At 40.5% G+C, this 14,202-nt stretch overlaps 1 protein-coding gene across 5 annotated transcripts in view; it reads left to right on the top strand.

Moving 5' to 3' along the window:
- TTC6 (tetratricopeptide repeat domain 6) overlaps positions 1-14,202 on the top strand; it is a 215,766-nt gene that overhangs the window by 24,611 nt on the left and 176,953 nt on the right. For 4 of the 5 annotated variants that reach the window (XM_070775481.1, XM_019983232.2, XM_070775482.1 and 1 more), the window contains exon 2: positions 4,630-5,589. The exons of the other annotated variant lie outside the window; for it this stretch is intronic. In XM_070775481.1, coding sequence (XP_070631582.1) covers positions 4,645-5,589 — 945 coding nt within the window. In that variant the 5' untranslated portion in view covers positions 4,630-4,644. The remainder of the gene's footprint in view (positions 1-4,629; positions 5,590-14,202) is intronic. 5 annotated transcript variants of the gene reach the window in all.

Genomic DNA, 14,202 nt, shown 5'->3' on the forward strand with positions numbered 1-14,202 from the left:
GTGCAGTTGAGAGAGTCAAATCAGATTCCCATCAGGTACTAATGTCTTTCTGGTCTGTGCTCTGTTCCAGTTAACTACCTTTCAGTCTTTTGTGGGAAGAAATGCAGATGGTGTCAGGATGAGCATATTACCACCTGTGCAAACAGTAAACAGCCACAATACTATGAGGGAGGTTATACAGAATTTTTTAAATAAGGAAACTTCCTTAAGGGCTTTAGAAGTCATTTCTAATGTTCATATTCTATGGCTTGAAAAAGAGGCAACAGATTATTATTTTCATTTTTAATAAGAAATCTTGTTACTGATAGGATTAAATTGTCCAAGGTGTAGTCAGTGGTGGAACTGGGTGGAGAAAGCAAGCCTACTGATTCTGAAATGAGAGCTCTGTCATATAGCAGGGTCTTGGATTTGAGAACCAGCAGTGACAATTTAAGTGATTAAAAGCAATATGGCTATATCTAGAGGCTAAATAGGATGTTTTCTTCATATAACCCATTCAGTTCAGTCGCTCAGTTGTGTCCGACTCTTTGCGACCTCATGGACTGCAGCACGCCAGGGAACCCTGTCCATCGCCAACTCCTGGAGCTTGCTCAAACTCATGTCCATCACATTGGTGATGCTATCCAACCCATCCAACCATCTCATCTTCTGTCGTCCCCTTCTCCCACCTTCAATCTTTCCTAGCATCAGGGTCTTTTCAAATGAGTCAGTTCTTTGCATCAGGTGGCCAAAGTATTGAAGCTTCAGCTTCAGCATCAGTCCTTCCAATGAATATTCAGGATTAATTTCCTTTAGGATTTACTGGCTGGATCTCCTTGCAGTCCAAGGGACTCTCAAGAGTCTTCTCCAACACCACAGTTCAAAAGCATCAATTCTTTGGTGCTCAGCTTTCTTTATAGTCCAACTCTCACATCCATACATGGCTATTGGAAAAACCATAGCTTTGACTAGATGGACCTTTGTTGTTAAAGTAACGTCTCTGCTTTCTAATATGCTGTCTAGGTTGGTCATAGCTTTTCTTCCAAGGAGCAAGTGTCTTTTAATTTCATGGCTACAGTCACCATCTGCAGTGATTTTTGAGCCCCCCAAAATAGTCTCTCACCATTTCCATTGTTTCCCCATCTGTTTGCCATGAAGTGATGGGACCAGATGCCATGATCTTCGTTTTCTGAATTTTGAGTTTTAAGCCAATTTTTTCACTCACACTTTCATCAAGAGGCTCTTTAGTTCTGCTTCGCTTTCTGCCATAAGGGTGGTGTCATCTGCGTATCTGAGGTTATTGATATTCATTCTCCCGCCAATCTTGATTCCAGCTTGTGCTTCATCCAGCCTGGCATTTCAGATGTGTACTCTGAGTACCAGTTAAATAAGCAGGGTGACAATATACAGCTTTGGCATATTCTCATATAGCCCAGACTGCATGATAAATGAAGAAATCTAATTATAAAAATAACCCTTTTATGAGCTGATATAAAAGGAACAACCAAGAAATGTGCATACTTTGTAAGCAAAGAAATGCAAAGTAAGATAAGAAAATGTTTCTTTCCAAATTTGTCTTAAGTCCATTGTGAAAAATGAAAAAGTGAAAGTGTTAGTCATGTCAGACTTTTTGGGACCACGTGGACTAAACCCAGCCAGGCTCCTTGTCCATGAAATTCTCCAGGCAAGACTACTGGAATGGGTAACCATTTCCTTCTCCAGGGGGTCTTCCTAGTCTGAGGATTGAACCCAGGTCTCCTACATTGCAGGCGGATTCCTCACAGTCTAAGCCATCAGGGAAGCCCATTATATTTTGGCATAAAATGAGATAAACCCCCTTACCCGCCCTCCCCATAGTCAACCAATTGTCTCAGCACAATCTATTGAATGATTCTTCTTTTATCATCAATTTAATGCTGCCATTATAATATTACCCACATTATTCTTAATTATTTTGCTCACTCAGTCTACATATTGATTTTATCAGCAGTGTTTCTATTTTAATTCTTACATCCATATGAGTTTTTAATTATCTTGTTGGACAACACTCCCTCATTTCTCTTTCCAAAATTGTGGCCAATCTATCCTGTTTATTACTTCAAATAAATCCAGAATTAGTTTTCAAATTTCAAAATATCATGTTTCGGTTTTGTTTATGATGGGATTAAACCAGTACAGTGTTTTGGGAAGATCTGATAAAATGAAAATATTTGGTCTTTTTACCAAGGAATACCAAAATCACTGTAGGTGGTGATTGCAGCCATGAAATTAAAAGACGCTTACTCCTTGGAAGGAAAGTTATGACCAACCTATATGGCATATTGAAAAGCAGAGACATTACTTTGCCAACAAAGGTCCGTCTAGTCAAGACTATGGTTTTTCCAGTGGTCATGTATGGATGTGAGAGTTGGACTGTGAAGAAAGCTGAGTGCTGAAGAAGAATTGATGCTTTTGAACTGTGGTGTTGGAGAAGACTCTTGAGAGTCCCTTGGACTGCAAAGAGATCCAACCAGTGCATTCTAAAGGAGATTGGTCCTGGGTGTTCTTATGCTAAAGCTGAAACTCCAGTACTTTGGCCACCTCATGCAAAGAGTTGACTCATTGGAAAAGACTCTAATGCTGGGAGGGATTGGGGGCAAGAGGAGAAGGGGATGACAGAGGATGAGATGGCTGGATGGCATCACTGACTCAATGGACGTGAATTTGAGTGAACTCCGGGAGTTGGTGATGGACAGGGAGGCCTGGTGCGCTGCAATTCATGGGGTCGCAGAGTCGGACATGACTGAGCGACTGAACTGAACTGAACTAAACTGAAGCAAGGAATATTAACTGCCTACTTAGTGGAGTCTTTCCTTTATGTCCTTCAGTTAAAATTAAAACATTTCATTCATGCAGTTTCAGCACATTCCTTATGTTTATTCCTAGATATTTACTCCTTCACATAAATTATACATGGAATTTTGCCATCATGCTTTTGGTATAAAGGAAGATTTTTTTTTGTATAAATTTTAAAAATTTAAATACCTTGCAGACCTCAATTATAATTCTAAATAGTTCTTTAGTGCTTAGATTTTCTATGTAAATAATCACATTTGCAAGTAATGATGGTATTCCTGAGGTATTTTTGCTTTATTTTTGTATTGTCAAAGAACCTTGGCCTTGGGTTTTCTAAGAAATCAATTAGTTTCTTTATTATTTTCTGCTTTTATTTCATTGTTTTACTCTTATTTCTTGACACTCTCCTCTCCTTGGCTTCTGTGGAAACTTCTCATTTTCCCAGCTCTCTGATTGCTCCCACTCTTCCCACCTCCCAACTGTGAGAGGACCAAAGAATGTCATCAGCCCTTCTGTGTTTGTATTTCTTGTTATCCTGGCTTTTGGTAATGATCTCAGAGCTCTCAAGATCGGAAAATTCATCTGTAATCATAGATGGCTGGCTCTGCTGAATAGCATACTTTTTTTTTAAATTGTGATAATATACCTGACATAAAATTTACCATCTTAAACCATTTTTAAGTGTAAAGTTCAGTGAATAGCAACAGCTTTATTACACACTTGGTTATGACCCAGACTTTATCAAAGTGATTCAAAGTTGCTATTTTATTTATTCCCAGTCATTGGCCAGATCCTACCAGTTTTACCTGATAGAGTCTTTTCACTCTGCTCTGTTATCAAAACTAGGCCTTTAGTTCAGTTCAGTCGCTCAGTCGTGTCCGACTCTTTGCCTTACCTACTTTTACATGCCCTCTCTCTCTTTCGTCTTTCTCCCACCCCAAGCCCTAGATCCTATCAAGCCACTTTGCTGTTAAATGTTTTTGAATAGTTTCCAGTAGACCACAGAAAAAGTACAAACACCTGGCATTCAAGGCCTCCCGACCTCACTGCAGCCTAGCTTGTGGCTGATCACCTCTTGTCCTTCCTACACCTGCTCTGTTTCCTGTCAAAGGTAGAGGCAAGTGGGCTGGGTGAGAAATGGAGACACCACGGACCAGCTGGAGAAGGGAAAGGGAAATTGTTGTCCTGCCCCAAGAGTAGGGGTTGGCCCTTGCATTGCCAGAGCCTTCGTTTTATCCCCCCCCCCCCCAGAGAAACTGCAAATCTGCATTTTTATATGAAAATCTCTCAATTTAAAACCGTTGGCTATGAATTAATATTTCTGAAAAGCTCAGAGAAATTGAAAAGCATGCTTGCAAGAAGGATCCAGGCTACTGCTGACCTCTGATCTCTCTTCTTGGCAGGATTACTTTAGGTTTACTATGCCTGTGTGGAGTGTGGTCCCTCTTGCCTGGAAGTGGGAGACTACAGTACTGTTGAGAGAAGTACTAAAATACACTCAATAGAAGTTTCAGAAAATCTTCACTGTAAAAATTTACTAAAAGTTTTTCATTGTTACTGTGAAAAGGCCAGTAGTTTAAAATGATATATTAAAAATGATAGAAGATCATTTTAGTAGTATCATTATGGATTTAGTAGTAAATCATTTAAATAGTAGATTTAAAATGATATAAATGAATGCAGCCCATTGGTGCCTCAGTTAAGCACAGTGAGCGTTCCACCATGAGAAGCTTTTTAGAACTGGAATTTTATTCATCAATATTAGTTTTCATGTATGTAGGTATGTATAAATATAAATTTATTGTTATTTCACAGGACAAATCAGTCAAGATGTCCACGATTTCAAAGCACTTTGGACTGAAATACAAAGAAGAATCGTACATCTTTAAAGAGCTGGAGAAGGTTCGCAAGGAGACCAAAAAGGAATTTCTCCGAATCAAGGAGAAGTTGGCTGCCAAGCCAGCTGTGGATGAAATCCCCGTCTTTGGTCTCCGGGTCCCCAGCCCGGCCCGGTATGCGACGAAGGGGAGCGCTTCCCGCGTCGGATCCCCAAAACCAGCAGGCTCCCCTCGGGTTAAAGGTCGTGCGCGCCCAACTGGGACCCTCCCGCAGCCGGTGCCCCGAGGCGCCCCGCGGCCCCCGGGCCCGAGGGAGGTGGCCGCTCCCGGGAAGGGCCGGCCCTTCCGCCCCCAGGACTTTTACTTGCGGAGCTCCGCGTTCCTCCGGCACCGGCCCCAGCAGCCGCCGGTCATCGCGCCCAGGGCTGGCACGTCCAGACCAGTGGTCCTGATGCCGCCGCGCGTGCCCACGGGGAGGGCCCGGGCGCACCGGGGCTCCAGGAGCCCCCCGCCGGCGGACTCCAAGCCCGTGCTCGACCTGGCCCGGGGGCGCGTGGTCAGCCTGGAGCCAGCTCAGCTCGCCGAGGTCGGCCAGGCCAGAGAGAGGCTGCCCGACTCCTTTTCCAGCGACGAGGGAGACGTGGAGGCGGCCGGCCGGCGGAAGAGAGTGAGGATTAACACCCGCTTCCTGCACGAGGACTCGGGTGGCGAGTCGCGGGAAGCCCCCGGGTCCGCTTCCAAAACCGACCGCGAGAGCACCCCGCCGAGCGACTCCCGGGAGGCCACCCTGCAGGCCCCGCCGCCAGTGCGTGCGATCCCCAAGTCCATCGAGGAGATCATCGCCTCGCTGCAGTCCGAGGCCCAGCTGGCCTCCGACCAGACCATCAAAGAGCTCATCCAGAGCGTCCTTGGGCAGAACTACGACATTAAAATGGAAGTAGGTGATCCAGAATAGGGGTCATATTTCTTCTGGATAAATTTCATTTCAGGATTCAGACATAAAATCGTGCATATCGTGTGTTCTAAGCTAGACAAGCTCGAAAAGCTAGACAAAGTGTTCGGGTGTTAATCAGGGTCTTTGAATTTTCCATCAAGGGAGTATATCCTTTTAAAAAAGTGAAAATAATGGAGAGGGTATTTCAGAAACTGGTACAAAGAACATTAGTTCTTTGACCCGAGTAATACATAACTGGTAACCTTTCCTTTCAAAGTCTTTGTGATTATTTAGTATTGATTTGGTTGATGTTTTATATGAAAGACTCGGTCTTTGGTGGTACAGTTTATTAACAGTAAATCTGTACCTTAAGAAGATCAATATACTACTACTAAGCTGTATTTATAAGAATTTTGGTCCATTTTCAGTGAAAATCATTCTCTTAAAATATGTTTAAAAAATTTACTTTCTAGGTCTTCTCAGCTATATATATGGACTATAAGTGATTATTTGTCCCAAGGACAAGCCCATCAGGTGGATACCCATAAGAGCCCTGTTTTACATAAGAGGCTTCCTAGCTTTAGTGAGTTTAAAAGGATTGCCTCCCAGTTCAGTAACTAAGGCAGAACAGAGCTGGGCGTCCACCCCCGCCAGTCATACCCCAGAGAAGACACTGGAATCATGCCAGGACTGCCTGTTTGTTGATTGTGATGTGTCCCCAGGCAGGGAGCAAAGCTAGATAGGGTCCTGGTTCATTATACAGACTTAGTTCTAAACAGGGACATTCAAAGTAGAAATAATAATAGGGGAGTCTGAGTCCCATATACACAGAGAGAGAGGGAGAGAGGGCAGGAGGAAAGGAGTTTTTTGAGAATGGTAATTAGAATGACACTTAGGAGGGAAGAAGATTCTATTACTCTTCTTGGCTGCAGCGCCAAACCTCTTGTTAGTACACAGAATACTGCTGCCACATTATGTCTTCAAAATAGTTTCAGCCCAGAATATACTCTTGGCTGTGATTTAAGGAATGTGATTCTAAAGCCCATTAGGGAAACAAAAACGTGTAAGGACAAGAGTCCCCTGTGTCGTCTTTGACCTAATGTTTGTAGGCAGAATGGGACAAATATTTTCAAGTAAGATCCACACCTCCCTATGGTTACTGAACAAGACCAGCCTGACTGTTCAGGCGGTTTCAAAATGAGTACTTCTTATAAAGTTTTCTGTGGATCTAACAGAAAAAGGAATCAGGGATACACACATTGGAGAGCCCAAACGGAGAGAACAAAGGCCTCATTGCCGCCCCTGTCAGAAGGAACTCTGTAACATAATCAAGGCATGTGACGTGAAGAGGGGCCTATATTGGAACCCGGCTCAGAGGTCCTATACAGTTGGAGAAAGTTACACTTTTAGAGCAAGGGTTTAAGGAGGGAAGAAGATTCCCTCCTAAATCCTTAAACCCATTTGCCATAAAGAAAATGCATTTTGAAGGGTTCAAATAGAATAGAATATAAGAAGGGAGAGTATCAATGATGATTTGCCCCGGGACAGTGAATTCTGTTCTTTCTGGTATTCCATTTCTCTTGTGTATCCTTTTCTGGTGCTTCAGTTACCAGAATTGCTTTATGTAGGAGAGTGGTTTGGAGGATTAGGGTCAGAAGTCAGCATCACTAGCTAGCCCCACATTATGAGACTTTGTTGTTCAGTTGCTAAGTCATGTCCAACTCTTTGTGACCCCATGGATTGCAGCATGCCAGGCTTCCCTGTCTTCACTATCACCCAGAGCTTGCTCAACTCATATTCATTGATTTGGTGATGCCATCCACTCATCTAATTCTCTGTGTCCCCTTCTCCTCCTGCCCTCACTCTTTCCCACTATCAGGGTCTTTTCCAGTCAGTTGGCTCTTCACATCAGGTGGCCAAAATATTGGAGCTTCAGGTTCAGCATCGGTCCTTCCAATGAATATTCAGAGTTGAATTCCTTTAGGATGGACTGGTTTGATCTCCTTGCAGTTCAAGGGACTCTCAAGACTTGGCCAGTTTCAAATGTCTTAGTCCCATCCCTGCCTTCCATTGTATTGATTTTTTGTATAGCTAGTTGTTGTTCTTGCTTTTAAACTTTTGCCTCTGTGCCCCATCTCCCCTTCCCCCCAACAATTCCAGAAGATGGAGCTTTGAATTATTTTGGTCTTTTGTTAGGGTGAGAAGAGAACAGTGGGGGATTTGTTGAAATGGTTATGACTGGGAAGGTGAGGGATAGCAATGAAAATGCAAGTAAAAGTGGTGTCTAAATTATGATTCTAAAAATCCTTAAGATTATAATAAGGCCACTTGTTTTAAACGAAACGTTTGGAGTTTATATAAACAACGTTCTGTCCGTAATAAGCAAGGGATATGGTTCTTCACTTTAGACATCTTAATTTGGAGCCAATCCCTTGAGGGAAAGTCAAAGGATAAGACAGTCTTGGCAAGATGTGCTGTCTCTGTTTAGAGCTCGGGCAGGGCCCTTCCAGACCTAGCATTCAGAGTTCCACAAACAATTACATAGGCCAGAAGGTGCTCAGAATACCTGAAGATTAAACTCAGCTGTCAAATGTAGGTCAAACATCTAAACCAAGTTTTCTCAACCTTGGCACTTAACTTTTTGGTTTGAATAATTCTTCATTGTGGGTGGCTGTCCTGTAATTGTAGGATGTTTAGAATTATCCTTGGCCTCTACCCAGTAGATGCCAGTAGTATGATCCTCTCGTCATCCTCCCGACCACCAAGTCATAACAACTGAAATATCTCTAGATGTTGCCAAATGAGACCAGGGGTAGAAGGGTGTAATCACCCCTCCCGCCCCCCCCATCCTCCCAACCAGGTGAAAACTGGTGGCTTAAACAGTAAGCATACACCATGGCAGGAGGGATAGAAATTTTATAAGTTCCTAAATGCTTGTTTTACTGAGGAATTCAATATTATCACTCACAAAATACATTCTAATTATATGAGACTGAATAAAGGTTAGAGACTTCCTTCCAGATGTTAATTGAGGATGAAGGAATCAACCCATCCTTGGTTCTGTGGTGTGTGTTGTTTTTGGCCATATAGCTCAAAAGAAGAAATGGCTTAAAATGACCCAGGTGAGGGAGTTCGTGTCCCCAGGTCTTTATAAACAAATAACTCACAAGCAAATGTTTTATCATAAAACTTATGCCTGCTTTAACTTTAGGGAAGATGAAATAGACATACTTCTCTCTCTTCTTCCTGCTAAGTAAAACTAGGTACAAACAAACAGGAGAAGACTCCAAAAGGTAGAAAGAAGCAGACTGGCTGGGGACTTTGGGATCCAAGGGATCATGTAGTGATAAGTTCTTAGGTTTTCTTTTTGTCTTAGATCTACTGCACCAGAGCTAAAGAGACTGGCAACCTAAGAATGTGCCAGTGGGTACAGACAGAAAAAGCCCCAGCAAAAGCCTGCTCTCTTTAGCTAAGGATCAAGAAAGGAGCAGCCTAGCAAGACAAAACTTTTAGACAATAACTGTGCTACTCTAGTCAAGCACCACAGAAAAACCTATGACCCTGTCCTCTCCTCTGCCAGCCAGGACTGAGGAGGGAGCTAAACTTCCACTCTTGAATGACTGTAACAGGTTACCCCAATTTCTTCCCTAATGACATAGTGTCAGTGGAGAGCCAAGACTTTCAACCCTAACACTAAAGAGGCTATCCTACCTTCCTCCCTGTAGTGTCACTGGACACCATACGGGCTTTTCCCAGTTTCCAGGACTTTGATGCTGAGAAGGCAATGGCACCCCACTCCAGTACTCTTGCCTGGAAACTCCCATGGACGGAGGAGCCTGGTAGGCTGCAGTCCATGGGGTCACTAAGAGTTGACACGACTGAGTGACTTCACTTTCACTTTTCACTTTCATGCATTGGAGAAGGAAATGGCAACCCACTCCAGTGTTCTTGCCTGGAGAATCCTAGGGACGGGGGAGCCTGGTGGGCTGCCGGCTATGGGGTTGCACAGAGTCAGACACAACTGAAGCGACTTAGCAGCAGTAGCAGCAGCAGCAGGACTTTGATGACAGAAAGATTAGATCTTCTGTTGTAGTCCTACAAGTGCCTGAGGCTCTATTATTCCCCCAGTTTACTGTCTCTGTTACTCAGATTGATAAAATAGTATTGTTTCATCTTCATGATCACTGATCCTTTCCACTGTGTCCCATACGTTCAGTATTTGAGGCATTTGTACAGTTTTATTTCAATTACTGTAATTTTCAGTTCTAACATTTTTCTTTGGCTCCTCTTTATATATTCTGTTTCTTTACTAAGACTCTCTTTTTCTCATTGTTCCAAGTATACTCATTATTATTGCTTATTCAAGTTTTGTTTTGTGTTTAGACTTGAAAGAAAAAAAAAGACGATACCAACATTGAGATGACCAAGATGTTAGAATTCTCTGATAAAGATTTTAAAGTGGTCCTATACATCACTCTAATTGGAAAACAACAATACCAGTAGATGGAAATAAGTTATGATACATAATGTAATATCTGGAGCAATGACCAAAAAATCTATACAAAGAGATTCACTCAAAAACCACTATATATAAATCAACCTAGAATTAAGAAATTTTAAGTAACCCATAGGAAGGCAGGTAAAAAGTAAACAGAAGCAAAAAACAGAGAAGGAAAAGAAAAGTAGTAACTTCAAACTCAAATGTATCAATAACTACACTAAATGTAAGTGGTCTAAATGTAGTGATTAAAAGCAGAGATTGGCAAGTGGATTCCGTATAAAACCCAGTATATATATATATATATATATATTTTTTTTTTTTACAAGAAATGTACTTCTGGTATGATGATATAGGCAGGTTTAAAATAAAGCATGAAAAAAATATCAGGCACAAATTATTCAAAAGAAAGAAGAGTGGCTATATTAATTTCAAATAAAGTAGACTTCAGTACAAAGAAAATGATGAGAGACACAGTTGGCATTTTAACATGATAAAAGGGTTAATCTATTAAGTCAAAGGAATCCTAAATGTGTGTTAAACAAACAACAGAGCTGAAAAAATATGTGAAGTAAAAACCAAAAGGAGAAATTGATGAAACTACAATTATAGTTGAAGATGCCAGCACCTTTCTTTCAACAATTGACAGAAAACCCTAGACAGAAATTCCCCAAGAATGCAGATGAACTCAACACTACCATCAAACGTTAGAAACTAATCTACATTTATAAAACACTGTGCTCAGTGGTAGCAGAATGTACATTCTTGTCACTGCCCATGGGACATATACTAAGACCATCTCTGGTGCATAAAAGTGAACTTTAATGAATTTAAAAGCATTGACATCATATAGAGTGTGTTCTCTGATTATAATGGAATCAAACTATAAATTAATAACAGATTGATAATAAAATCTCCAAACACTTGGAAACTTAAACAATATCTAAGTAATCCATGGATCAGTGGGGAAATCTCAGAGAAATTTTAAAAACTGAACTGAATTAAAAGTACAAAATTGAGGGGACATAGGTAAAGCAGTAGTGCCTTTATCCTAGAGAATGAAAAATTACTTACATTCAAATAGGAAACTGAGATGAATGTTCTTAGGAGCTTTTGTTACTTAATAACCCCAAACTAGAAATAACCCAGATGTCTTTTAAGGACATACTACTCAGCAATAAAAAGAAATAAAGTACTGGTATCTACAATAACTTGGATGAATCTCCAGAAAATTATGCCAAGGCAAATCCAGTCTCTAAATGTTATATACTGTATAATTACATTTTATACAACATTCTTAAAATGACTAAATTATAGGAATGGAGACAAGATTTGTAGTTGTCAGGGGTTGAGGACAGGCTTGAAGTAGGGGAGGGTGAGAGGGAAGTATGTGCAGCTTTAGAAAGGCAAATTCAGAAATCTTTCTGGTGATGGAGAGATTTTGTATCTTGACTATATCAGTGTCAGTTTCCTGCCTGTGATTTTGTAATAGTTTTGCATGATATTCTCATTAGGAAAACCTGATAAAAGGGTACAGAGGATATCTCTGTATTATTTATTATAAGTGAATATGTGTGTGTATTGTGTGTGTGTGTGTTAATCGCTCAGTCATGTCTGACTCTTTGTGACCCCATGCACTATAGCCTGCCAGGTTCCTCTGTCCATGAAATTCTCTAGGCAAGGATACTTGAGTGGGTTGCCATTTCCTATCCCAGGGGGCATCTTCCTGACCCAGGGATCAAACCCAGGTCTCCTGCATTGTAGGCAGATTCTCTACCATCTGAGCCACCAGGGAAGCCCCCAAAGTGAACATGAACCTATAATTATTTCAAAACAGAAACTTTAAGTAAAATTTTATCTGATTGTTTATAAAAGTTTATGCTTCTTTTTATAAGTTGTAAGGAGGAATATAAGGAAATGATAATTTCTCTTTAAAGCCTCCCTTAACTCACCAACAGTAACCAATACTTGTTTATCCTGTTGTTGTTCAGTCACTCAGTTGTGTTTGACTCTTTGTGACTCCATGGACTGCAGCATGCCAGGCTTCCCTGTCCTCCGCTGTCTTCAGGAGCTTGCTCAAACTCATGTCCATTGAGTCAGTGATGCCAGCCAATCATCTCATCCTCTGTCGTCCCCTTCTCCTCCTGCCTTCAATCTTTCCCAGCATCACGGTCTTTTCTGATGAGTCGGCTCTTCAAATCAGGTGGCCAAAGTGTTGGAGCTTCAGTTTCAGCATCAGTCCTTCTAATGAATATTCAGGATTGATTTCCTTTGGGATGGATTGGTTGGATCTCCTTGCAGTCCAGGGGACTCTCAAGAGTCTTCTCCAATACCACAGTTCAAAAACATCAATTCTTTGGCTCTCAGCCTTATTTATGGTCTCACATCCATACATGACAACTGGAAAAACCATAGCTTTGACTAGACGGACCTTTGTTGGCAAAGTCATGTCTCTGCTTTTCGATACGCTGTTTAGGTTTGTCATAGCTTTTCTTCCAAGGAGTAAGCGTCTTTTAATTTCATGGCTGCAGTCACTTTCATTAAGAGGCCATTAAGAGGCTCTTAATTCTTCTTCCCTTTCTGCCATAATGGTAGTGTTGTCTGCATATCTGAGGTTATTAATATTTCTCCCACTAGTCTTGATTCCAGCTTGTGCTTCATCCAGCCCAGCATTTCACATGATGTACTCTGCATAAAAATTAAATAAGCAGGGTAACAATATATAGCCTTGACGTACTCCTTCCCCAATTTTGAATCAGTCCATTGTTCCATGTCCAGTTCTAACTGTTGCTTCTTGACCTGCCTACAGATTTCACAGGAGGCAGATAAGGTGGTCTGATATTCTCATGTCTTTATGAATTTTCCACAGTGTGTTGTGATCCACACAGTCAAAGTCTTTAGCATTGTCAATGAAACAGAAGTAGGTTTATCCTTCTACATTTATCTTAATTATTTAATATAAATATTTATGCTAAATAAATTCTTTGGTATAAATGTGTACACATACATACATATGTAGGTTTTTTTTAAGTAAAAATAAGAACCTATGGTACACATTATTCTGCAGCTTACTTTTTGACACATATCAATGGACATGTATACTTTTTATTTTTTTTTAATCGCTGCATATTATTCCATAGTATTTAAACATTTCTTGGCTCTTTGCTCTTCAAATTTTATCTTTCCCTATCCTAGGAACAAAGTTTTGCTCCACTGGAGTTATAAATCAAAGAACCTACCAGGATCTGGGCAAAGAAAAGCCATCTGTTGTTTGACTGTCACAGGTATAATTGGGAGGGACTAGTTTGGGCACATCTTTTCTCTTCAGAGTGACAGACGCGTTTATTATACTTTTCTCTTTATATTCTCTTTGTGCGTTACTTTATTCTCACAGACGTAACAGCTTAAACTAGTACAAATGATGTAATGATTAAGAAGTTTCTTGATTTACAGTTTTTTTCCTGTGAAGTTTTAAAATCTCTCAGATATCATTTGGGTGCCTTCAATAAATGCAAAATGTTCACGTGTTTAATTTCAGTTCATTTTAAAAGATGGAAAATAATATTTTTATTTGTTCTTGAGAAAAAATTCTTATTCCTTTAGCTGGTTTGGTTGTAATAATGATTTTGAACCAAGCTAGAAGTTGTTCCTTTAAAATAAACTTCTTCTTTGTTGGATACAAAGGTGTTTTATTTTCCATGAGCATTTTTTTTTAAGACTGAAATACAGAGTTACTTGAAAAATGAAATGTTAATTTATTGTAGAATTCAGATGTACTTTTTTTCTGACTCTTAGTACAGATACTGCCCAGCAGTGATTGTTTTCTTTTGCCTGTTTGTGTAATAGTCTCGTAATTTAGACTATAAAGGACAAATACATTTGAATGTATTGAAAGTAATTCATTTTCACATATGCCACAGTTTTGAGTACATATGCAATAAAATGAAGAATTTTTAAATGTTAGTGAAATAATTGCTTTTTTCTGGCTACTTCAGGCACAATTATTTGGATATTTAGGACAAAGACTTTCCCCCTCTGGGGGTTGTTATTTCAATATATAACTCAGTTTTAACTCTGATTTCCTAAAGTAGGCCTTTTTAATGCTTTTACATTTTAAC

The sequence above is a fragment of the Bos indicus genome, chromosome 21 (genome assembly GCF_029378745.1).
Source record: "Bos indicus isolate NIAB-ARS_2022 breed Sahiwal x Tharparkar chromosome 21, NIAB-ARS_B.indTharparkar_mat_pri_1.0, whole genome shotgun sequence".
Lineage (NCBI taxonomy): Eukaryota > Metazoa > Chordata > Mammalia > Artiodactyla > Bovidae > Bos > Bos indicus.